The 23,445-nt window shown below is 40.1% G+C and overlaps 1 protein-coding gene across 8 annotated transcripts in view; it reads left to right on the forward strand.

Moving 5' to 3' along the window:
* The window catches only part of RBM27 (RNA binding motif protein 27), a 106,062-nt gene that overhangs the window by 77,413 nt on the left and 5,204 nt on the right, over nucleotides 1-23,445 (forward strand). For all 8 annotated transcript variants that reach the window (XM_008255173.5, XM_008255175.5, XM_008255174.5 and 5 more), the window contains 8 exons: nucleotides 1,213-1,509; nucleotides 3,235-3,375; nucleotides 5,912-6,031; nucleotides 8,938-9,012; nucleotides 9,170-9,334; nucleotides 12,539-12,643; nucleotides 12,768-12,956; nucleotides 23,111-23,221. In XM_008255173.5, coding sequence (XP_008253395.3) covers nucleotides 1,213-1,509; nucleotides 3,235-3,375; nucleotides 5,912-6,031; nucleotides 8,938-9,012; nucleotides 9,170-9,334; nucleotides 12,539-12,643; nucleotides 12,768-12,956; nucleotides 23,111-23,221 — 1,203 coding nt within the window. The remainder of the gene's footprint in view (nucleotides 1-1,212; nucleotides 1,510-3,234; nucleotides 3,376-5,911; nucleotides 6,032-8,937; nucleotides 9,013-9,169; nucleotides 9,335-12,538; nucleotides 12,644-12,767; nucleotides 12,957-23,110; nucleotides 23,222-23,445) is intronic.

A 23,445-nucleotide genomic window follows, 5' to 3' on the forward strand; every position in this document is an offset into this window, starting at 1 on the left:
AGTGAGAGAGAGAAACAGAGAGAAAGGTCTTCCTTTGCCATTGGTTCACCCTCCAATGGCCGCCGCGGCCGGCGCACCACGCTGATCCAATGGCAGGAGCCAGGTACTTATCCTGGTCTCATGGGGTGCAGGGCCCAAGGACTTGGGCCATCCTCCACTGCACTCCCGGGTCACAGCAGAGAGCTGGCCTGGAAGAGGGGCAGCCGGGACAGAATCCGGTGCCCTGACCAGGACTAGAACCTGGTGTGCCGGCGCCATGGCGCCGGCCTCCATATACTTCTAAAAAATTTATATTTATTTGAAAAGTAGAGTGACAGAACCAGAGACAGAGATAGAGAATTCTTAATATCTGCAGTGGTTCACTCCCCAAATCTCCAATATGGCAGTCCAAAATGTGTGCTGGCATTGTACTTGGCCTCTTAACCCATTGTTGTTCAACACTGGCCCTTAGAAAAATTTAGATGCATTAATGTAGGTAAATGTATTAGTCTTCTTGGGTTGCCATAAAAAATACCATATACTGGAGCCAGTGCTGTGTTACAGCCGGTAAAGTCACCACCTGCAGTGCCAGAATCCCATATGGATTCCAGTCTTGGCTGCTCCACTTCCCATCCAGCTCTCTGTTGTGTCTTGGGAGAGCTGTAGAAAATGGACCAAGACCTTGGCCTCTGTACCAACATGGGAGACCCAGAGGAAGCTCCTGGCTCCTGGCTTTGAATCAGCCCAGCTCTGGCTGTTGCAGCCATCTGGGGAGTGAACCAGCAGGTGGAAGATTCCTACCTCTCTGCCCCTGCCTCTGCCTCTGCTTCTGTCTCTCTGTAACTCTGCCTTTCAGATAAATAAATCTTTTAAAAAAATACCATAGACTGATGGACTGAGTGTGGCTTAAACAACATCAGTTATTATCTCACAGTTTTGTAGGGTGGAAAGTCCAAGATCAAGGTGCTTTGTGAGGGCTCTTTTCTTGGCTTGCAGCCTTCTGACTTCTATTGTCTTTGCATAGCAAAGAGATATAAAGAAATTCCTTCCTCTTCTCATAAGATCACCAGTTCTGTTTAACTTTAATTACCTCCTAAAAGCTGTCTCTGTTATAGGTTAAGGCTTCAACATGTGAATTTTGGGGATACATAAGTCCCATCCATAGTACTCAACCACAGTTTATTTCATTGTTCTGTGTTGTGAATTTATGTTGTTTCTATTATTTTCTTAAAGGTTGCATTTAAGGGTGATCCGGAAGCAGCCCTCATCCAATATCTTACTAATGAGGAGGCCAGAAAAGCTATTTCTAGCACAGAAGCAGTTCTAAACAACCGATTCATTCGAGTCCTGTGGCATAGGGAAAATAATGAGCAACCAGCACTCCAGTCCCCCTCACAGCTGCTCCTGCAACAGCAGCAGACACTTAGTCACCTTTCACAGCAGCATCATCACGTGCCACAGCATCTTCATTCACAGCAGGTGCTGGTGACCCAGTCTCCTCCCTCAACGGTACATGGAGGTATCCAGAAGGTAATCCAGAGCACTGGGAATTAAAATTCCATTGGTCCTCCTTAAGATCCTTGTTTCTCAAATTATGGACTTTGGGTTTTCTCCTGTTTGATTATTTTTGAGCATTTAATTTTTTGAAAGAGACAATGATGTGAGAGGGATATAGACGTGTGTGCACACATACATACAACACATGGTGAGAAAGAAAGATACCTTCCATCTGGTGGTTCAGTCCACAAATGCCACTCCACAGTAGCTGGGGACCAGAGCCAGGAGCTGGGAACTCCATCTAGTCTCCTATGTGGGTAGCAGGAACCCAAGTACTTGGACCATCATCTGCTGTCTCCCAGGCACATTAGCAGGAAGCTGGATTGGAAGCAGAGGCAGGACTTGATCCCAGACACTCTGATACAGAACGCAGTCATCCAGAGCGGCAGCTTAATCCCCTGCACTACAAGGCCTGCTTCACTTCCACTACTCATAATCAGATCTACTCGTAATTTGAATGTAGACCAGCAGCATGTGATCTTCTAGGACCTTATTAGAAATGCAAACTCTTGGGCCTCACCCAGTTCTCATGAATTGGAATCCCTATGTGTGTGCCCAGGAATCTGTATTTTAACAAACTTTCCAGGTGATTCTTAGGTATTCTGAAGTGTTATGTACTCTGGAAGAAGTACTGTTTTATACCAGAACACTTACCTGGGTGTAAGTTTCTGTGCCTCATCTATAGCACCAGACCTATAAAGTATATCTGTAATTATAGAACTCATAAATGTACTATAGAGTATATTTATATACTATAGAGTATATCTCTAATTCTAGGGCCCATAAATGTACATGTTTAAGAAGCACTCTTTAAGTGATTCTTAGCCCACTAAAGTATAGTAATCGATTCACCAACAAACAGCTCTGAATGTAGAACTAGTTCTTTATTTTTTGTTAGAATCAGTCTCCTAGTATCCATCTATTTGTCATATTTTTCTCCCATTTAGAAAAATTATATGTCTTTTAAAACAGGAGAAGTTCCAGGAAAATTGGGATTTTGACCGTTATATTACCATTATATTCTTTGTATTCCTATTCTCTAAAATAGTGCCTGGGAGAACATACAACTGCCCCTTAGAGCTATTTGGATATTGACAATAATGATCTTCATATTGTTCTCATGTTTAGATTCAGTGCACTTAGATTTTTTTAAAAGAAATATTCCTTAACAGTATATAGTCTCATCTCCATTCATCATCATGTTCATTTCCATCTAAACTTTCATTGACTTTTTATCCCATTTCAGTTTGGTGAATACTTTTTTCTAGAGGTTGGTTAAATAGTATAAAAAATGATAACATTACATGTGTGTTCATTAGACCATGTTCTATTAATACAGCCCAGAATTGCATTATGCTGTGAAGGGTATCATTTCACACTGTTAGGTGTATTAAGCTACGGTCAGTGAAAACCCCCAAAATCTTCAAAGCATCACGTACTAGTGGTAACATTAGCAAATTTTACATGCCTGTCTGCATGCATTTTGTTTTGGCATATTTTAAACATCCAGAAAGTGTGGGTAATATTATCATTTGTGTGCTCACCACTTAAAAAAATAAAACCTTAAAGATAATTGAAGCTCCCTCCCATTCTTATTTTCTTATATTCTTCCCTAGGGTAATCACTGTCCTAAATTTGCATCCTTCCAAGGCATGTTTTGAAACTTTTACCACATATATGTTTATTTTGTATAAGCAGATGATGAATAAACCACAGACACCAGGTGCATATGTTCTTAACAAAGTTCCTGTTAAACATCGTCTTGGACATGGAAGTGGTAACCAGAGTGATGCGTCACACTTGTTGAATCAGTCTGGTGGTGCTGGAGAGGATTGCCAGGTATGCATTCTGTGAACCTCAGATATATTTAAGAGCTATTCAGTGGCACAGAGAAATTAACAAATTATCATCTAGATTTGTGATATATATAATTTGCTCAGGAAAGAGGAATATGACATTTGACCTAAGTGTGGCAGATACATCCTCCTAACTTCCTTTAGAAATTTGCTAGTCAAATTTATGTTTTTGTTCAAAGCTTAGTGGGAGTTGAACATTTCTTGCTATATATTAATAGGTAGCTTTTTTATTAATAAGTCATTTATTAAATGTCTTTAATAGTTTTTCCTCTTTAAGAACCTGGTGAAGCAAATTCTGTGATAATAAAAAGCCAAACTTTGGAATAGCTTTTTTTTAAAAATATATTTATTTATTTTACTTAAAAGAGTTACACAGAGAGAGGAGAGGCAGAGAGAGAGAGAGAGAGGTCTTCCATCCAATGGTTCACTCCCCAATTGGACGCAACGGCCAGAGTTGTGCCGATCCGAAGTCAGGAGCCAGGAGCTTCCTCCGGGTCTCCCACATGGGTGCCAGGGCCCAAAGACTTGGGCGATCTACTGCTTTCCTAGGCCACAGCAGAGAGTTGGACAGGAAGTGGAGCAGCCAGGTCTCGAACCGGCACCCACATGGGATACCGGTGCTTCAGGCCAGGGCGTTAACCCGCTGTGCCATAGCACCAGCCCTGGAATAACTTCTAAGTAATTTCTTTTGCTTTTAGGAATATATCTGTGCAGTGACTTTCTAGCATGGTGATTATTACAAATGGAGACCAGGAAAATCCTGAAAAAGAAAAATAATATTGGAGGATAGCCCAAAAAAATACTATAAATCCCTGTAACTGAAACAGTTTGATGTTGGCACATGAGTAGACCAGTGGAACAGAATAGAAAAGCTAAAAGTAGACTCAGTTGCAAGTGGGGAGTTTAAGTATCAGATCAGCAGGGAAAATGCACACTTTTTGATAAATGCTCTTGGGCTAACTGGATAGCCATATGGAAAAGATAAAATTATTTTTTATTACATCATAAACTAGAGTAAATATCAAATGCATCTGAGATTTAGGTATTGATGGAAATGCTAAATGATACAACCCCTGTCAAAGGAAGTTTGGCAGTGTCTGGCAGAAGTATATATGTATTCAAAGAAGTAGTAGTGTTCCCTTTAAAAATTCAGGTAAGATGCAGTAGCCAAAATATGAAAAGATGTATATGCAAGGTTAGTAATTGTAGATAGTTTGTAACTGCAAAACACTGGAAACAGCTCAAATGCCTTTTAGGAGGGGACTGGTTACTTAAAATGTAGTACATCCACAAAGGAATAAGGAATATTTTTATATATACAGTGGAGTGGTTAACAGGATGTATTAAGTTAAAAAAGCAAAATGGAAGGGAATGTAGTTGACCACTGTTGGTTTAGAAAGTAAGAGTAGTCAGTGCATATTAGTATTTGGTTACAGTAGAATGAACAAGAAGGTAATTCATAGCAGTTCAGATCAAGTAGTTATGACTAGTGTAAAAGAAGCAAGCTGACTTTGACTATTGATTATTTGGTAGATTTGGCTTGGAACCATTAAATACTGAATGTAATTATAAAATAAAAGCGACCCTAGAAATTGTGGTGCTGCAGATTTAAAGTTGCTGCTTACAACTCCACATCTCATATTAGAGGGCTGGTTCTGAATCCCAGCTACTCTGCTTCCAATCCAGCTTCTTGGTAATTGATCTCGGGAGGCAGCAGATAATGATTCAAGTCCTTGGGCTTCTTCCACCCATGTGGGAACTTGGATAGAGTTCCAGGTTCCTGGCTTTTGCCTGGCCCAGCTCTGGTTGCTCTTGCAGGTATTTAGGGACTGAGCCATCATGTGGAAGATCTCTCTCTTTCTCTTTTTCTTTCTTTCTTTCTTTTTTTTTTTTTTTTTTTTTTTAAGATTTATTTCATTTATTTGAAAGAGTTACAGAGAGAGGTAGAGACAGAGAGTGGTCTTCCATCTGCTGGTTCACTCCCAAGATGGCCTCAATGGCTGGAGCTGTGCCGATCCGAAGCCAGGAGCCAGGAGCTACCTCCAGGTCTCCATGTGGGTACAGGGGCCCAAGGACTTGGGCCATCTTCTACTGCTTTCCCAGGGCATAGCAGAGAGCTGGATTGGAAGAGGAGCAGCCAGGACTAGAACCGGTACCCATATGGGATGCCGGCACCCCAGGCCAAGGCTTTAACCCACTGCGCCACAGTGCTATCCCCTCTCTCTTTCTTTTTCTCTCCTCCTGCCTTTCTATGTTTCAAATAGATGAAAATAAACAATTAAAAAATAAAGGGAAGAAAAATATGAAATTGCATTCAGAAACAAACCATTACTACTGAAAACTTTTTTTCTTTGATGTCTTTTGAGCAACAATGGAGTTTATATATAAAGAACTACATTTTATAAATGAATTTTTAAAGGTAAAAACAATTTAAATCCTTAAAAGAATAGAAATGCATGGAATTTTTCTAAAGCATTTTTGAGATTTAATTTATTTATATTTGTTTTTTTCCTTTGTAGATATTTTCAACGCCAGGCCACCCAAAAACGCTTTATAGTTCTTCAAACTTGAAGACACCTTCCAAACTTTGTTCAGGGTCTAAATCTCATGATGTTCAAGAAGTGCTTAAAAAAAAACAGGTAACAGTCTTGATTTTTTTTGCCTTACAGAGGAAAGGACACATTACTTTTTTTTTTTTTTTTGACAGGCAGAGTGGACAGTGAGAAAGAGAGACAGAGAGAAAAAGGTCTTCCTTTTGCCGTTGGTTCACCCTCCAATGGCCGCCGCAGCCGGTGTGCTGTGGCCAGCGCACCGCGCTGATCCGATAGCAGGAGCCAGGTACTTATCCTGGTCTCCCATGGGGTGCAGGGCCCAAGGACTTGGGCCATCCTCCACTGCACTCCCTGGCCACAGGAGAGAGCTGGCCTGGAAGAGGGGCAACCGGGACAGAATCCGGTGCCCCGACCAGGACTAGAACCTGGTGTGCCAGCGCCGCAAGGCAGAGGATTAGCCTAGTGAGCGGCACCGGCCTAGGACACATTAAATTTGTAAGTGGTGGTGTTAACACCTTCATCCGTTCATGTTATTGTAGAACTACATCTAAATGCTTATTAACCTTCTCTTTTTAATGTACGGTTGGAAAAAAAAAGATGAACAAACAAAAAGTATTTCACAATTGCCTTTCAGTGGCCACATCAAACACAAGGAATAAAATTTTTCCCATTAAGTTTTTTCTCCAGGAAAGGGAGAGACTTGTATTTCAGTATGTATTTTTTTTTAAGTTCCTTTTTGGAAAGGTATTATAAATTAGATAATTTTAGCAAATTATGACTTTTCATGCAGTTATTCATATAATTAAGTTAAAAGTTTCATTTTTATCTTATATTTAAGTTTCCATAAGCTTTTTCAATAAAATAAGTATATGTTATATCTCAGTGTAGTTAGAAATTTAATAGGAGCTTGGGAGGCAAATATTTCTGGCAAAGAGCCGCAGATTTTGATCACTTCTAACAGTTACAATTTTAAATTTTTACTTTTTTCAAAAAAATATTAATGTGAAAGGTAGAATTGCAGAGAGAGTGTGAGTGAGATCTTCCATCTGTTGGTTCACTCCTCACATGGCTGTAATGGTCGGAGCTGGGCTGATCCAAAGCCAGGAGCTGGGAACTTCCTCCAGGTTTCCCATGTGAGTGCAGGGGCCCAAGTAATTGGGCTGTCTTCTGCTGCTTTCCTAGGTGCATTAGCAAGGAGCAGGATCGGAAGTAGAGCAGCCAGGACTTGAATTGGCACCCACATGGGATGCCAGTGCCACACATGATGGCTTTACCCGGTATGCCACAGCACTGACCTCAATTTTTATTTCTTTTTTTTTTTTTTTTTTTTAATTTTTAAAGATTTATTTATTTACTTGAAAGAGTTACAGGTAGAGACAGAGGTCTTCCAACCACTGATTCACTCCCCAATTGACCACAACAGCTGAAGCTGAGCGAATCTGGAGCCAGGAGCTTCCTCTGGGTCTTCCCACATGGGTGCAGGGCCCAAGGACTTGGGCCATCTTCTATTGCTTTCCTAGGCCATAGCAGAGAGCTGGATTGGAAGTGGAGCAGCTGGGACTTGAATCGCACCCATAGGGGATGCCAGCACTGCAGGTGGCAGCTTTACCTGCTATGCCATAGCACCGGCCCCTAATTTTTACTTCTTTAAACATTTATTTATTTGTTTGAAAGAGTTTAGTTCAATTGATCTTCTCATCCACTGGTTCACTCCCTAAATGGCCACAATGGCCAGGGCTGTGCAGGCTGAAACCAGGAGCCAGGAGTTTCTTCTGTGTGTCCCATGTGGATGTCAGGGGCCCAGGCACTTGGACCATCTCCTGCTGCTTTTCCCAGGCCGTTAAAAGACAGCTGCATCAGAATTTGAGCAGCAGGGACTCAAACCCATGCCCATATGGGATGCTGACATCGCCATTGACAGCTTTACTTATTATATCAAAATGCCAGCCCCTAACTTTTATTTATTGATTTTACTTACTTGAGAGTCAGGGAGAGGCAGAGAGAGCGAGTGAGCGAGCTCCCATCTGCTGGTTCACTACTCAAATGGCTACAATAGCTGGAGCTATGCTGAAGTGGGGAGCAGGGGACTCAGTCCAGATCATCCATGTGGGTGGCAGGGACCCAAGTACTTGAGCCAATAAATGCACCTTTCCAAAGTCTACATTAGCAGAACTTGAACCCAGGTACTCTGATATGGGATGTGGGTATCCCAAGTAGCATCTTAACTATTGTGTTATTGTGTCAGACACCTACCCTTACATTTTACATTTTAAACTTCAAAAATAAGGATATGTCTTATTGCATTTTCAAATGCATGCTGCTCTTGTTTTTCTTCATAAAGACATTGAGATCATTCAAATCAACTAACTTTATAGATACAGCTATTAGTAGCCAATATTTTAAATATTTTTATTTTTTTAAATTAATTAATTAAATTTTTAACAGGCAGAGTTAGATAGTGAGAGAGAGAGAGACAGAGAGAAAGGTCTTCCTTTTTCCATTGGTTCACCCCCCAAGTGGCTGCGGCGCGCTGCACCAATCTGAAGCCAGGAGCCAGGTGCTTCCTACTGGTCTCCCATGCGGGTGCAGGGCCCAAGGAACTGGGCTATCCTCCACTGCCTTCCTGGGCAACAGCAGAGAGCCGGACTGGAAGCGGAGCGACCGGGACAGAATCCAGTGCCCCAACTGGGATTAGAACCCGGAGTACTGGTGCTGCAGGCAGAGGATTAGCCTAGTGAGCCGCACCGCCAGCCTTTTCTTTTTCTTTTTTTTATTTAATATTTTAAATATTTTTAACTATAGTTATAAATGTAAACTCTTGTTACATTGGAAATGTTAAGGTTTTGTCCCTGGTTTCAGCTATTTTTTGATTAGTAGGAAAATTCTGTCTTAGATAAAGACCCAGAAGAAGTGAGTTAAGGATATAGTAAGGTTACGTATCATTGGCAGATTTTGTTTTCCGTTACTGATTTCTTCTTTTTTTATTTATGCAGGAAGCAATGAAGCTACAACAAGATATGAGGAAAAAGAGGCAAGAAGTGTTAGAAAAACAGATAGAATGCCAGAAGGTAAGATGAGAGCTCATTGTTTGCATACTGGAATTAATGTAGAGGGTTGATTTTACAAAGATACCCGTAAAAGTAAAGTTTTTAAGTCTTATTATATTAATGTTTGCTAAGGATAATTTTACCTTTTTTTCTGCTTTTCTTTTTTTTTTTTTGGTAGATGCTAATATCCAAGTTAGAAAAAAACAAAAACATGAAGCCAGAAGAAAGAGCAAATATAATGAAGACTTTGAAAGAGCTTGGAGAAAAGATCTCACAACTGAAAGATGAATTAAAGACATCTTCTGCAGTTTCTGCACCATCTAAAGTGAAGACAAAAACAGAGGTATGTATTTGCATTTTTTTAATTGAACATGCTGCCATGAGCTTGGCAGTTTGAAAATATTGAAAGTACAGTAGAACTAAGTCTATCTCTCTTTTTTTTGTAAAGACATTTGTTTATTTGAAAGTTAAGAGTTACAGAGAGAGAGAGAGAGGGTGAGAAAGAAAGATCTTCTATCTGCTGATTTACTCCCCAGAAGGCCACAACAGCCAGGGCTGGGTTGGGTCAGGTCAAAGCCAGGAGCCTGGGACTCCTTTCAGGTCTCCCATGGCATGCCAGTGTCACAGAAAGTGGCTTAATCCACTATGCCACAATACCAGCCCTTATAGCAGAACTCTGAGGTAGCAAATTGCCTGGTAGCTTGATAGTCAAGCAGTTATAAGACAGGTTTTTTTTTTTACTCTTTCATTAGATGGTATTGGCTGTCTTTGTGATCAAGAGTTGATAATATTGTTTGAACAAAGATGTGGGTTTTTTTTTTTTTAAAGATTTATTTATTGATTTGAAAGTCAGAGTTACACAGAGAGAAGAAGAGACAGAGAGAGAGAGAGAGGTCTTCATCCATTGGTTTACTCTCCAATTGGCTGCAACAGCTGGAGCTGCACTGATCCAAAGCCAAGAGCCAGGAGTTTCTTCCGGATCTCTCAAGAGGGTGCAGGGGCCCAAGGCCTTGGGCCATCTTCCGTTGCCTTCCCAGGCCATAGCAGAGAGCTGGATTGGAAGTGGAGCAGCCGGGTCTTGAACCGGCGCCCATATGGGATGCCAGCACTGCAGGCGGCAGCCTCACCTGCTAAACCACAGCACTAGCCCCAAAGATGTGTTTTTTGTTTTGTTTTGTTTTGTTTTTGACAGGCAGAGTTAGTGAGAGAGAGAGACAGAGAGAAAGGTCTTCCTTCCGTTGGTTCACCCCCGAAATGGACACCACGGTCGGCACACTGCAGCCGGCGCACTGCACCTATCCGAAGCCAGGAGTCAGGTGCTTCCTCCTGGTCTCCCATGTGGGTGCAGGACCCAAGCACTTGGGCCATCCTCCGCTGCCTTCGCGGGCCATAGCAAAGAGCTGGACTGGAAGAGGAGCAACTGGGATAGAATCCGGCGCCCCAACCGGGACGGACTAGAACCCAGGGTGCTGGCACCGCAGGCGGAGGATTAGCCAAGTGAGCCTCGGCGCTGGCCAGATGTGTTTTTTAATCGAAGTTTTGGTCTTCTGTCCTGAAGATGAAACTGCTAAAGTGAAGGGCAGGAAAGAAACGTTTCCTATTTCAGCAGTTTTTAATAATGTACTATTGTAGCAAAACTATCATTTTAATAATCAGGTTATCAGGGGCTTTAATATGGGTAAAAATGTGTCATGCTATAAAAGAGAATAAGAAGAAGTTCTAGATCCATTTAAATCTGGTTTTATTAATTTCCAAGTGTTTCCTTTCTCTGAGAGAATACTTACCTTACTCAGTGGTTCTCAGTGGTTCCATTGTTACTACCACTCTGTTGTAGATTTAGTTAATTTCTTTCTTTCTTTCTTTTTTTTTTAAGGATTTCTGTTTTATTTATTTAAAAGAGTTGGAGAGAGAGAGAGGAAGAGACAGAGAAATCTTCCACTTGCTGGTACATGCCCCAAATGTCCTCAATGGCTAGGGCTGGGCTAGGCTGAAGCCAGGAGACAGGCACATCATTCAGGTTTTCCCATGTAGGTGGCAGGGTCTAAGGACTTGGGCCATCTTTTGCTGCTTTTCCCAGGCCATTAGCAGGGAGCTGGATCAGAGGTGGAGCAGTGAAGACATAAACCAGCACCCATATGGATATTGGCATCACAGGTGGCAGCTTTACTAGCTGTACCACAATGCCAGCCCCATTAAGATCATTTTAACCCTTTAGAGAACTGGGAATAAATTTGTCCGATATATAGAATGCAAATTGTTATGTACAGTGTGATATAACATTTGCAGTTATGGTTCTTTGAGTGTAGAAATATAAAGTGTTTGAGTTAAAATTACTTTTTAAAAATACAATGTAATGTTTTTATTTAAATGTTCCCCAATTATAGAAAGAATTTGCACAATTAAAAAGTAAAAGGAGAGTCTGGCACTGTGGCATAGTAGGTTAGGCCTCCTGTGGCACCAGCTTCCTATAAGGGTGCCAGTTTGAGTCCTGGGTCCTCTACTTCCAATCCAGCTCCCTGATCATGTGTCTTGGAGGGCAGTAGAAGATGGCACAAATGCTCAGGCCCTTGCACCCACGTGGGAGACCCAGAAGAAGCTTCTGGCTCCTGGCTTCAGATGAGCCCAGCTCTGACAATTGCAGTCAGTTAGAGAGTAAACCAGTAGATGGAAGACCTCTCTCTATGTCCCTTCCTCTCTGTAACTCTGCCTCTCAAATAAATAAATAAATCAAAAAAAAAAAAAAAAAAAAGTAAAAAGAGTACATAGGAAGGGAACAAAACCTTTGACAGATATGCCCCCTGAAAACTGATAAATAATTTGTGTTTTATCCAAAAGAGTGGCTAGGGGCCAGCACTGTGGCGTAGTGGGCTTAGTCTCTGCCTGTGGTGCCAGCATTCCGTATGGGCAATAGTTCCTGTTCTGGCAGCTTCTCTTCCTATTCAATTCTTTGTTATGGCCTGGGAAAGTAATAGGAGGTAGCCCAAGTGCCCAGGCCCTTACACCCACGTGGGAAACCCAGAAGCAGCTCCTGGCTTCAAATCTGCTCAGCTCCTGCTGTTGTGGCTATTTAGGGAGTAAAATAGCAGATGGAAGACTTTTATCTCTGTCTCTGCTTCCCTCTGTCTGTAACTCTACATTTCAAATAAATAAAAATAAAAAATCTTTAAAAAAAAAAACAGCAAAAATAGTGGCTATCCAGTCTAAGAGTAATTACAAAACTGTTACCTTTGAGCAATTAATAATATTGCACTGTATAATTTATTTTGTGAAGATTGCTCTTATCTGCCTTCTCTGAAGTGACTATTTTGCCAGATCTGATTTTAAGTTATTTTGTACAGTATTATTGCTTATTGTTTTTCAGTGATATATTCTTTACATTTGCAATGTTTTATCTATGAATTTACTTTCCTTAAAGTAGCCATATCAGTTGCATCCTCTCACTCTCATTTTCCCAAAAGAGAAGTATGTATTCATATAATTATTATGTTTTGAATAAGGTCTTAGAAGTTTTCTAAAAATACCTTTTTTACTACTGATCTTTCCAAAGGCCCAGAAAGAGTTACTAGATACTGAACTGGACCTGCATAAGAGGCTGTCCTCAGGTGAAGATACAACAGAATTACGGAAAAAACTCAGTCAGTTACAGGTTGAGGTAAGATTTAAAGAGTTACTGACCCATCATATTTAGCATCTCAAATATAGTTTTCTCTTTCTCTATTTTCCAAGGCTTAGTCTAAGAATGTATGTTGCATTCTACCTTTTGTTTGCTAATTCAGGCTGCAAGATTAGGTATTTTACCTGTGGGTCGAGGAAAGACCATGTCCACTCAAGGTCGAGGAAGAGGCCGAGGCCGTGGTGGCAGAGGAAGGGGCTCACTAAATCACATGGTGGTGGACCATCGCCCCAAAGCACTAACAGTTGGGGGATTCACTGAAGAGGAGAAAGATGAACTACTTCATTTCTCAGTAAGTTTTTAAAGCAGCAAATGTTAATTCTAGGAACACCATGTTCAGTATTTTTCTGGTGTAATCTGTATAAATATCAAATGTTTTATATATTAGAAAAGTTAGTTGTAAAAACCTGGATATTAGCAAATTCTTACTAATGTATTTGAAGATCAAGAAGCAATTTTTGCTTTGTAATTCCATAATATTTCACATAAATGGATTGGTACTGCAGGTTGTTCCAAAACTACATTTGATTTTTGTTTTAGGATTGCTACATGGTTACCACGTATATATAGTCAGTAAGTAAAAAATATCCTAGATGGAGAGGCACAATTCAGAGTGTATTAGGATAACAGATATGTTTACTTAGGATCTATGTACAGTGCTCATCATTACTTTTAGGCAATATGCAAGTAGTAATTTGCTGCATGCAAATATCTATGATTTTAGATATATACCTAGTATATTCTTTCTTTATAGCCACTCATTAATTCAATCAATAAATGCTGAGCGATACTTATGCCAGAACATTTTCATACATCCTTTCATTTCATCTTAAATGTAAATGTGAAACACAGTTGAGCCTCCTTGCATATGAAATCCTGTGTGAAAACCAAGTCTTAAAATCTAAACAGGATCAGATGATTAACAGGTTATAGAACTAAACCAACCAAGTTCCCTATTCTCAATTTTTTTTTGAGAGAAAATGTTTTCAGCCTTATTACACGTTTAAAGATGGTAAAAGAAGAAATTAAGAGCAAGGTTTCACTTCAGATGTTACTAGTTTGATGCTCATTGATCTTTCATCCTAACTTAGAGAATGGCAGACAGTTAACAAAGAGTATCCAAATTTGAATCATTTACATTGTGGCCAGTTCACTACTACTTTCGCTGCTGTGACTCTCATTTTCCTATCCAGTAAAGTGGGAGAATAGCTTTTTTTTTTTAAAAATTGTAAAAACTTCCTTTTGTAATTAGACTTTATAGTTATTCTTATTATTCACATTGTTATCCAACTCTTTTTAGGACTCTGCTAATCTAACCAAGGAGTATGGTTCCCATGCTGGTTCCATTAAGCAGTTATTTCCTTTTTTTCTCCCCTGATTTATTTATTTATTTATTTGTTCCTGCGAAGGCAGTGGGTGATGAACCTGTGCCCTTGCCACCCACATTGGAGACTGGCTGGAGTTCCTGGCTCCTGGCTTCTGCCTGACCCAGCCCCAGCTGTTGAAAGCATTTGGGAGTGAACCTGCAGTTGGAAGATTTATTTATTCATTTGAATGGCAGAGTGACAGAGGAGAGGGAAAAACAGAGCTTCCATTCACTGGTTAACTTCCCAAATTCCTGCAACAGCCAGCACTGGGCCAGGTCAAAGCCAGATGCCAGAAAATCCATCTTGGACTCCCACCTGAGCTGAAGGGGCCAAGCAGTTGGGCCACCCTACACTGTTTTCCCAGGCACATTAGCAGGGATCTAGATCAGAATTGGAATAGCTGGGACTCAAACTAAGTAGGGGCCAAACCATTGTACTACAACATCTGCCCTGGGAAAATAGTTCTATGTGACTTCTTTGAGGAGTAAAGATGCTAAGTGGAGGAGCACTACACAGATGCAGGGTGCTTTTGAAAGCTGCACAATTGTTTGTGTTGTCTTCTGAAGTTGAGGGTATAAAATTAACTAACATCTTGCTAATTAAGTTGGCACTTAGACTCAGCAACAGCTCTAGTTAGTTAGTATTGGATTATGTAAAGCAGGAGTTTCATACATTTGACTCTGCAGAAAGTTCCAGTCATAGAAAGTAGATAATCTGGCCGGCGCCGCGGCTCACTAGGCTAATCCTCCGCCTAGCAGCGCTGGCACACCGGGTTCTAGTCCCGGTTGGGGCGCTGGATTCTGTCCTGGTTGCTTCTCTTCCAGTCCAGCTCTCTGCTGTGGCCAGGGAAGGCAGTGGAGGATGGCCCAAGTGCTTGGGCCCTGCACCCGCATGGGAGACCAGGAGGAAGCACCTGGGTCCTGGCTTCGGATCGGTGCTGCGCCGACCGTGGTGTCCATTTTAGGGGTGAACCAACGGAAGGAAGACCTTTCTCTCTGTCTCTCTCTCTCCTACTGTCTAACTCTGCCTGTCCAAAAAAAAAAAAAAAAAAAAAAAAAAAAGGAGTAGAGATCTAATTCTGGGGTCCTTCAGAGTTGTCCTTGTATACAGTATTCTCAGTTTGTCTTAAAGGAAGTATGCTTGTATGCTACCAGTATAATCATTGCAGGACTCTTAATGGTGAAGATGGGAACCACCTAAAAGTTCAACAGTGCATTTTTAAAAAATGCCTAATCATAGGAGAAAATTTCCAGGCTGAATTATTAAGTTACACAAAGGTAGAGATACAAGATTATACATAAATTTGAAATAGAACTACATTAAATTATTAGTTCATCTTGGTAAAAGTCAAATTAATTTTTAATTTTTTTCTAAAAACTTTTCTAAACAATCTAAAAACTTCACTGTTTTTCATATCCTCCAATGAACGAGCATTATTTTTTATTTATTTTTTAAGATATATTTATTTATTTGAAAATCAGAGTTACAACAGAGAGAGAAGAAGAGGCAGAGAGAGAGGCAGAGAGAGAGACAGAGAGGTGTTCCATCCGCTGGTTCACTCCCCAGTTGGCCGTACCGATCTGAAACCAGGAGCCAGGAGCTTCCTCCAGGTCTTCCCACGTGGGTGCAGGGCCCCAAGGACTTGGGGGCATCTTCTACTGCTTTTCCAAGCCATAACAGAGAGTTCAGTTGGAAGTGGAGCAGTTGAGATACGAACAGGTGCCCATATGGGATACTGGCACTGCAGGCAGCAGCTTTACCCACTATGCCACAGCACCTGACCCCAAACATTAGTTTTAAATATTTATTTACTTATTTGAGAGGCAGAGTATCAGAGAAATCTTCTATCCACTGGTCACTGCCCAAAAAAGCCACAACATGCAGGGCTGACCCAGGCTGAAGCCAGAAGCCAAGAATTCCATCTGGGTCTCCCAAGCGGATGACAGGAACTCGAGTATTTGAACCATCATCCTTTGCTTCCCAGGTGCATTAGTAGAGAACTGGACCTGAAATGGAATGGAAGAGCCAGGAATTGAATCGGCAATCTGTTATGGAATGTAGGCATCCCAAGCAGCGCCTTAACCTGCTTGAACCACAACAGCCACCCCTAAATACTTTTAAAGTCAGATTTTTTACCTCATTGACTTTTAGGATCAAGCATTGCTTTCCTTTCCTTTCTTGTTTTTGGAAGCAGAGTGAGGTGAAGGCAAGGAGAGAGTTTTCCCCATGTTACCTTTGGTAGAGACATAATTTTAAACCCTTTTAGTTGATTCTTTGGTATTTTCTCCATTTCTGCTTACTATTCTTGTTTTTAAATTTTGAGCATAATTTATTGACTTTCAAATAGTTTTTCTGCTTCCCAGCCCTGGTTTGGTTCTTTGGTGTTCTTTCATTTTTTCTTTTCTTGTGGATTTATGTCTTTAAATTGAAAAATAATGATTTCAGTAGGGGAGGTATGGAATTGCCTGCATTAGATGGTTATTACTCCTTCTCTAGCCAGAAACCCTTTGGAATCTTAAAGTAAGACGTTTAAAAGTTTAGGTCTCTGTATCTCTAAAAATATTTATGTAGTTCATTATAATATTTATGTTTTTACTGATAAGAACCTCTAATTCTCCCATTCTGGTCATTCCTGTATAAGGCAGTTTAACTTCATATTAGCTAACGAATACTTTTGTATTCACATTCACATGCACAAGGACTTCAAAAAGGTCATGGCATGTGGAATTAAAAGATAAATTGAAATCCATACATAGTTTTTTTGGTAATATACATCCTTCATGAACATTTTGAAGACTCCTATGGATACATTTAGAAAACTTTCATTTATTATATATGACTGATCTGTTTATATCCATATATATTTTTAATATAAATTATTTTATTTCCTTGGCCAACACACATACCAAAATGAACGACGAGTCAAAGTGTATACTATAATGAAAAAGAAAAATCTCGTCTACCTCTAGAAACTCTTTCTTTCCCCATAGGCACTTACTATTAACAGTTTCTATTATATCTTTTTTCTTTATTTTTAAAGATTTATTTATTTTATTTGAGACAGAGAGAGAGAATCTGCCATACACTGATTTACTCCCGAAATGGGCATAATGGTCACGCTTGGTGGGCCAGGCCAAAGCAAGGAGCCAGGAACTTCAGCATGATCTCCCATGCAGATGGCAAGGGCCCAGTTACTTGGGCCATCTTCTGCTGCCTTCCCAGGCGCATTAGTGGGGAGCTGAATCAGAAGTGGAGGAGCTCAGACTCATATCTGCACTCCCGATGTCCTAAGTTGTGGCTTAACTCTCTGTGCCACAATGCTGGCTCCTTTCTCTCTCTGTCTCTCTCTCTGTCTCTTTCTCTCTCTCTTCCCCTCCCTCTCCCTCCCCCCTCTGATTTATTTCTTTAAGATTTATTTTATTTATTTGAAAGGCAGAGAGTGAAGGAGATCTTTCATCTACTGGTTCACTCCCCAAATGACCACAGTGGTCAGGGCTGGGCCAGGCCAAAGCCAAGAGTCAGGAACTCTGGGTATTCCACATGGGTGACAGGAGCCCAGCATGTGGGCCATCTTCCACTGCCATCCCAGGTGCATTAGCAGGGAACTGGAGTGGAAGCAGAGCATCTAGGACTTGAACTAGCACTCTGAAATGGGATGTCAGTGTCACAAGCCACAACACTGGTTCCAAGATTTAGCTATTTGAAAGACAAAATGACAGAGTGGGAGAGACACAGAGAGCACTTTTATCTGCTGGTTTACTTTGCAAATGGCCACAATGTTTGAGGCGGGAACACACCGAAGCCAGGATCCTGAATTCCATCCTGGTTTCCCATTGGGTGGCAGGATCCCAAATGCTTGGGCCATCTTCTCTTGCTTTCCCAGGTGTATTAGCTGGTAAGCTGTATTAGAAGCAGAATAGCTGGGAGTTGAACTGACCCTCCAGTTTGAGATGCTGGCACCACAATGATGGCTCACCTCACTGTGCCAAAATGCCAGCCCTTCATATATCTTCTTGAACATGTTCTCTGTTTTACAGAGAAGTGGTGTGTTATATAATTCTTATGCATATGTTCTTCTCACTTAATTTGCGTTAAAGTATCAGAGATTGCTCTGTACTGCTATACATGATGTTCCTTCATTTTTCTTAATGGCTTCTTAATTCTTCTTTGCATCCATGTATCATTAAACATTGGATTTAAATGTGTTTAAACAGTGTTTCATTGTAACTTTCTTTCTAGTGTTTCATTATTTCAAGCCATAAATATATATATATATATGAGACTATATATGTTCATATAGTTATTAATGAGTATGTGATATTTTAAGAGGTCAATCCTCATATTATTAAAATGCTTTAATTGAAGAAAGAAATATGCATCAGTGGTTAAAAATATGGTTAATAAAATGTGAATCTTCCTCCTACTAATTTCTGTTCACCCTTGAAAGATAGTCACTGTCACTAATTTTGGGTATATTTATAGGAAAAAAAAATGTATATAAGAGTAGGTAGAGCGGCTGGGTCTGTGGTGTAGCTGGGTAAAGCTCTGCCTGCAGTGCCAGTATCCCATATGGGTGCCAGTTTGAGTCCCAGCTGCTGCATTTCCAATCCAGCTCTGTGTTATGGCCTGGGAAAGCAGTAGAAGATGGCCTAAGTCCTTGAGCCCCTGCACACACATGGGAGACCTGAAAGAAATTCCTGGCTACTGACTTCAGATCAGTGCAGCTCCTGCCATTGTGACCATCTGGGGAGTGAACCAGCGGATGGAAGACCTCTTTCTTTCTCTCTCTCTGTCTCTCCTTCTCTCTGTGTAACTCTGACTTTCAAATAAATAAATTAAAAAAAAAAAAAAAAAGAGTAGGTAGATAACTCATTTTAAAACATTTACTGTAATGTGATTACATTTTAAATACAGAGGCTTATTCCAAAACTTATTTTTTCACATAAAAATCTTGGCTATTTTAGTATTTCCTTAAAATCATAAAGATGATAGTTAATTTAAAATATTATGAAAACCAGTTGTACCAATTAGAAACATGGTTCAGTGATTTATCAGAAGGTAAGCACGCATTTACCCATGCCTCAGCTAAAAAAATGGGGCATTCACAGCACCTAGAGCCCTTTTGGTGTTCCTCCCAGCTGTGTCTTCTATCTGCCTTAGAGAAGTAACCATTATCCTTGCTTTATGATAATAGGCATCCTTGATTTCTTTATAAGCTTTTTTTTTTAATTTGAGGATTCAATATTTGCCAGTTTATCTAGTCACTAAAATTTATTTGAGACCCCCCCCCAATCAATACAGATAATCCCGAAGTTATAATGGTTCAGCTTGTGATTTTACAGTGGTGTTAAAGTATACCTACCCATACAGCCTTTTGTTTTTTTCACTTTCACACAGTATTCAGTAAATAGCATGAGATATTCTACATTTTATTAAAAAATAGCCTTTGTGTAAAATGAATTTTCCCAAACATAAGCTGATGTAAGTATTCTGAGCATGTTTAAGATATGTTGCTAAGCTGGGATGCTCAGTAGGTTAGTTTGTAGTGTTTCATGTATTTTCCAACTTAGATTAGTTTATGGAGACATAATTCCATCAAGTTGAGGAGCATCCATACTTATTGAGTTTGTGGTTTTTCTTAGACTTGCAGAGTTGTGAGTCCCCTGATGTGTACATTCCTGCTGAAGTCAAGTTATGCATTACTCTGACTTCTTTTTTTAGCTCTTATACTGTAAACAATGACCTTTTTGCAGACTACTTAATGCCACAGTTGTCTCATTTTTATGCTTTTTGTTGTTGGTTAAGCTGTTTAAAATGACCCCAAAGTATAGTTTTAAGGTTTATTTATTTACTTGAAAGACAGAGGAAGAGTGAGAGATCTTCTGTCCATTGATGCACTTCCCAGATGGTCCCAACGATCAGTGCTTTTGACCAGGCCAAAAACGGGAGCCTGAGACTCCATCCAGGTTTCCCATGTGGGGGGCTTGTTGCCATCTTCTGATGCTTTCACAGACACATTAGCAGGGAGCTGGATAGGAAGTGGGACAGCCGGGACTAGAGCCTACGCTCTTTCAATAGGATGCTGGTATTGCAAGCAGCAGCTTAACCAACTATGTTGGCGCACTGGTTCCCCTCAGAAGTGTAATTCTGAGGGGTCTCTGGTATTCCTAAATTGAAGAAAGCTGAGGTATGCCTTCAGAGAAAACACAAATTAGACAAACTTTGTTCAGGCATGAGTTCAGTTGTAGTAAATCAATAATATATATTAAAGTATCTATATACTTCAAACAGAAGTACGCATAAAAAAGGGTTATGTTTCTGTCACTTGACAAAAAAATATATGACCCTCTAGAAGCTTGTAAATACAACTTTATCCGGTATTTCCCCCAGGAGCAGTGGTTTAGTATTTGCTTATTCAGTGTTCTCAGTAATTTAATAGACCAGTAACAAGAATTGACTGTAGTTTTATCACCTAAGTGTGCTTTCCTATCTTCTTGTTTTTCAAATTTTTTAAAGATTTATTTATTTATTTGAAAGTCAGAGTTACACAGAGAGAGGAGAGTCAGAGAGAGAGAGGTCTTTTTTTTTTTTTTTTTTTGACAGGCAGAGTGGACAGTGAGAGAGAGAGAGAGAAAGGTCTTCCTTTTCGCTGTTGGTTCACCTTCCAATGGCCGCCACGGCCGGCGCACCTAAGGCAGGAGCCAGGTGCTTCTCCTGGTCTCCCATGGGGTGCAGGGCCCAAGCACCTGGGCCATCCTCCACTGCACTCCCTGGCCACAACAGAGAGCTGGCCTGGAAGAGGGACAACCAGGACAGAATCCGGCGCCCTGACCGAGACTAGAACCCGGTGTGCTGGCGCCGCTAGGTGGAGGATTAGCCTATTGAGCCGCGGCAAGAGAGAGAGGTCTTCTATCCACTAATTCACTCCCCAGCTGGCCGCAATGGTTGGAGCTGCACAGATCCGAAGCCAGGAGACAGGAATTTGTTCTGGGTCTCCCACGTGGGTGTAGGGACCCAAGCACTTGGGCTATCTTCTACTGCTTTCCCAAGCTATAGCAGAGCTGGATCGGAAGAGCAGCTGGGACTCGAACCAACGCCCATATGGGATGCCAGCACTGCACCGACCCCTTTTTGAATTTTATATGAGTGGAATCATACAATATGTATTCTCTTGTGTCTTGGTTCTCTTGCTTACCATTATATTTGTAAGATGCATTCATTTTGTTGTATGTAACAGTTGTATAACATTTTTATTTGTAGAAGTATACCATAATTTATTTTTCCAGCCTCCCATTGAGAAATATAAAAGTTATTTATGCTCTGTGGATTTTGAAAATAGTATGGCTATGCACATTCTCAGAAATGTCTTCTGTATATGTACGGAAAATTCTATTGGATATATATATTGAGTTGCTGAGTGAACCACATCAATTTTAGATTCTCATTAGTCATGTATAAGAAGAGTTCTTGATTGCTAATCTTAGTTGATTTGTTATTAGTAGGATAATAGATTTTATTTATTCTTAGTTCCTGGCTGTGTACAGATTAAATTCCTAGTTCTTCCTTTAGTAACATTTTCAGTACATTTAATGCCTTAAAATTCCTTTCGGGGTTATATTACAGATTAAAATCTTCATTGCTTTTTCTGCTTATAAAAGTACTGTATTTTTACTTAAAAATTCAAGTAATACAGAAATGAACAAAACAAGCATTGAAAGCCTTTCTGTAATTGGACTGTGTTAAAAAGGTAGATGGGATAGATGTTTGGGAAAGCGGTTAGGACCCCCGCTTAAGATATATATGTACTTGTCATATCAGTATGCCTACATTTGAGTCCTGGCTCTGCTTCCAGTTCTGCCTTCATGTTAATTAATGTACACTCTGGGAGACAGCAGTAATGGATCCCCAAATTGAGTTCTAGGTAGCTTCTGCCTGGGCCAGCCTGTCTATTACAGACTGTTTGGGAGAAAATCAGGAGATTGGTCTTCCTGTCTCTGCCTTTCAAATAAAATACAAGAGCAATTTTTTTTTTTTAAAGTTTAAAAACTGTATAAGGATATGTATATTTAAAAGTAGGTAAATTATGATTGGATAGTCATTTTCATACATCATTTGGTATGTCTCACTAATTGAAATGTTTCATGTCAGGTTATAAGGATTCAGTCCCCACAAGGAGTGATGGGAATTTTTTTGTCAAGTCACAGAATAATATCTATACAGGGTATAGTTATGGGTTTGGCCTAAAGTTTGCTGTTACCTGCAGCGCTGCAATATTCTGTTTCAAATGCTCCATAAGACTTACCAATAATTTTCCCAGGAAGACCGGAGTGAAATATAAAATTGAAAAGAACCCCTCTGTTAGGTTTTTCAGAACTGCAAGTTCTTTTAACAGAAAAGCTGTTAGGGGTGACGAAACTTTCACTTTGGTGAAACTTAGGATTTCTTTGCTTTTGCTTTTTTGCTTGTCCTTAAAATTAAGTTTTTACTTTCTTTACTGAGATTTGCTGGGGAGAAAAATATGTTTTGGAAGTAGTATTCTTAACACAGTTGAGACAGTTTTCCTTTAAGTTAGGACAGTAGGTGTCGAATTAATGTTTGTGAATTAGCTGGGAAGTACTTGTCATTGTATAGAATTTCAGAAGCAGAAGTGGCAAGAGATTAAATACAGGTAAGTGGCACTGTAAGAAATGCAGTGAGTTAAATAAATATGAGATGATTCACTGTTTTAAAAATTACTCTTTTTAAGGTTTAAATATGTAGTAGACATCAAAGTCAAAGATCAATAATTGTATCAAGAAAAAATATTTTGTACCCTCATCATGACTTTTATTATAGGATGACTATAAAATTTATCTTCCCAACCAAGATGAATTACAAAATTCGCCTGACATTGATATAAACCATGGAATATCTAGGCAAAGCAGAACATACAGTTGTGTTCTCATTGGAGATTAGTTGTAGATTCAGCTTAATGGATTTTCTTCCAAATCATTGAAGTTTTTAAATAGCATGGAATTTGAAAAAAATTATTAATAAATGTGAGTGCCAACTTAGTGTGTTCTTCTTTAATACATTTTAGGCTACAAATCAAGGGTCAAAATTCAAAGACCGTCGACTACAAATATCATGGCACAAGCCCAAGGTACCATCTGTATCCACTGAGACTGAGGAAGAAGAAGTCAAAGAGGAGGTAAATTTAATGACTGAAAATAAGAGTTGAATTAAATCATTTCCAATTATATTTTTCTTGACATAGTATAAATTAAAAGATATGCCGGCACCACGGCTTACTAGGCTAATCTTCCACCTGTGGCGCCAGCACCCTGGGTTCTAGTCCGTCCCGGTTGGGGCGCCAGCTTCTGTCCCAGTTGCTCCTCTTCCAGTCCAGCTCTCTGCTGTGGCCAGGGAAGGCAG

This window comes from Oryctolagus cuniculus, chromosome 6, assembly GCF_051225735.1.
Source record: "Oryctolagus cuniculus isolate XC-2025 breed Fujian yellow rabbit chromosome 6, ASM5122573v1, whole genome shotgun sequence".
Lineage (NCBI taxonomy): Eukaryota > Metazoa > Chordata > Mammalia > Lagomorpha > Leporidae > Oryctolagus > Oryctolagus cuniculus.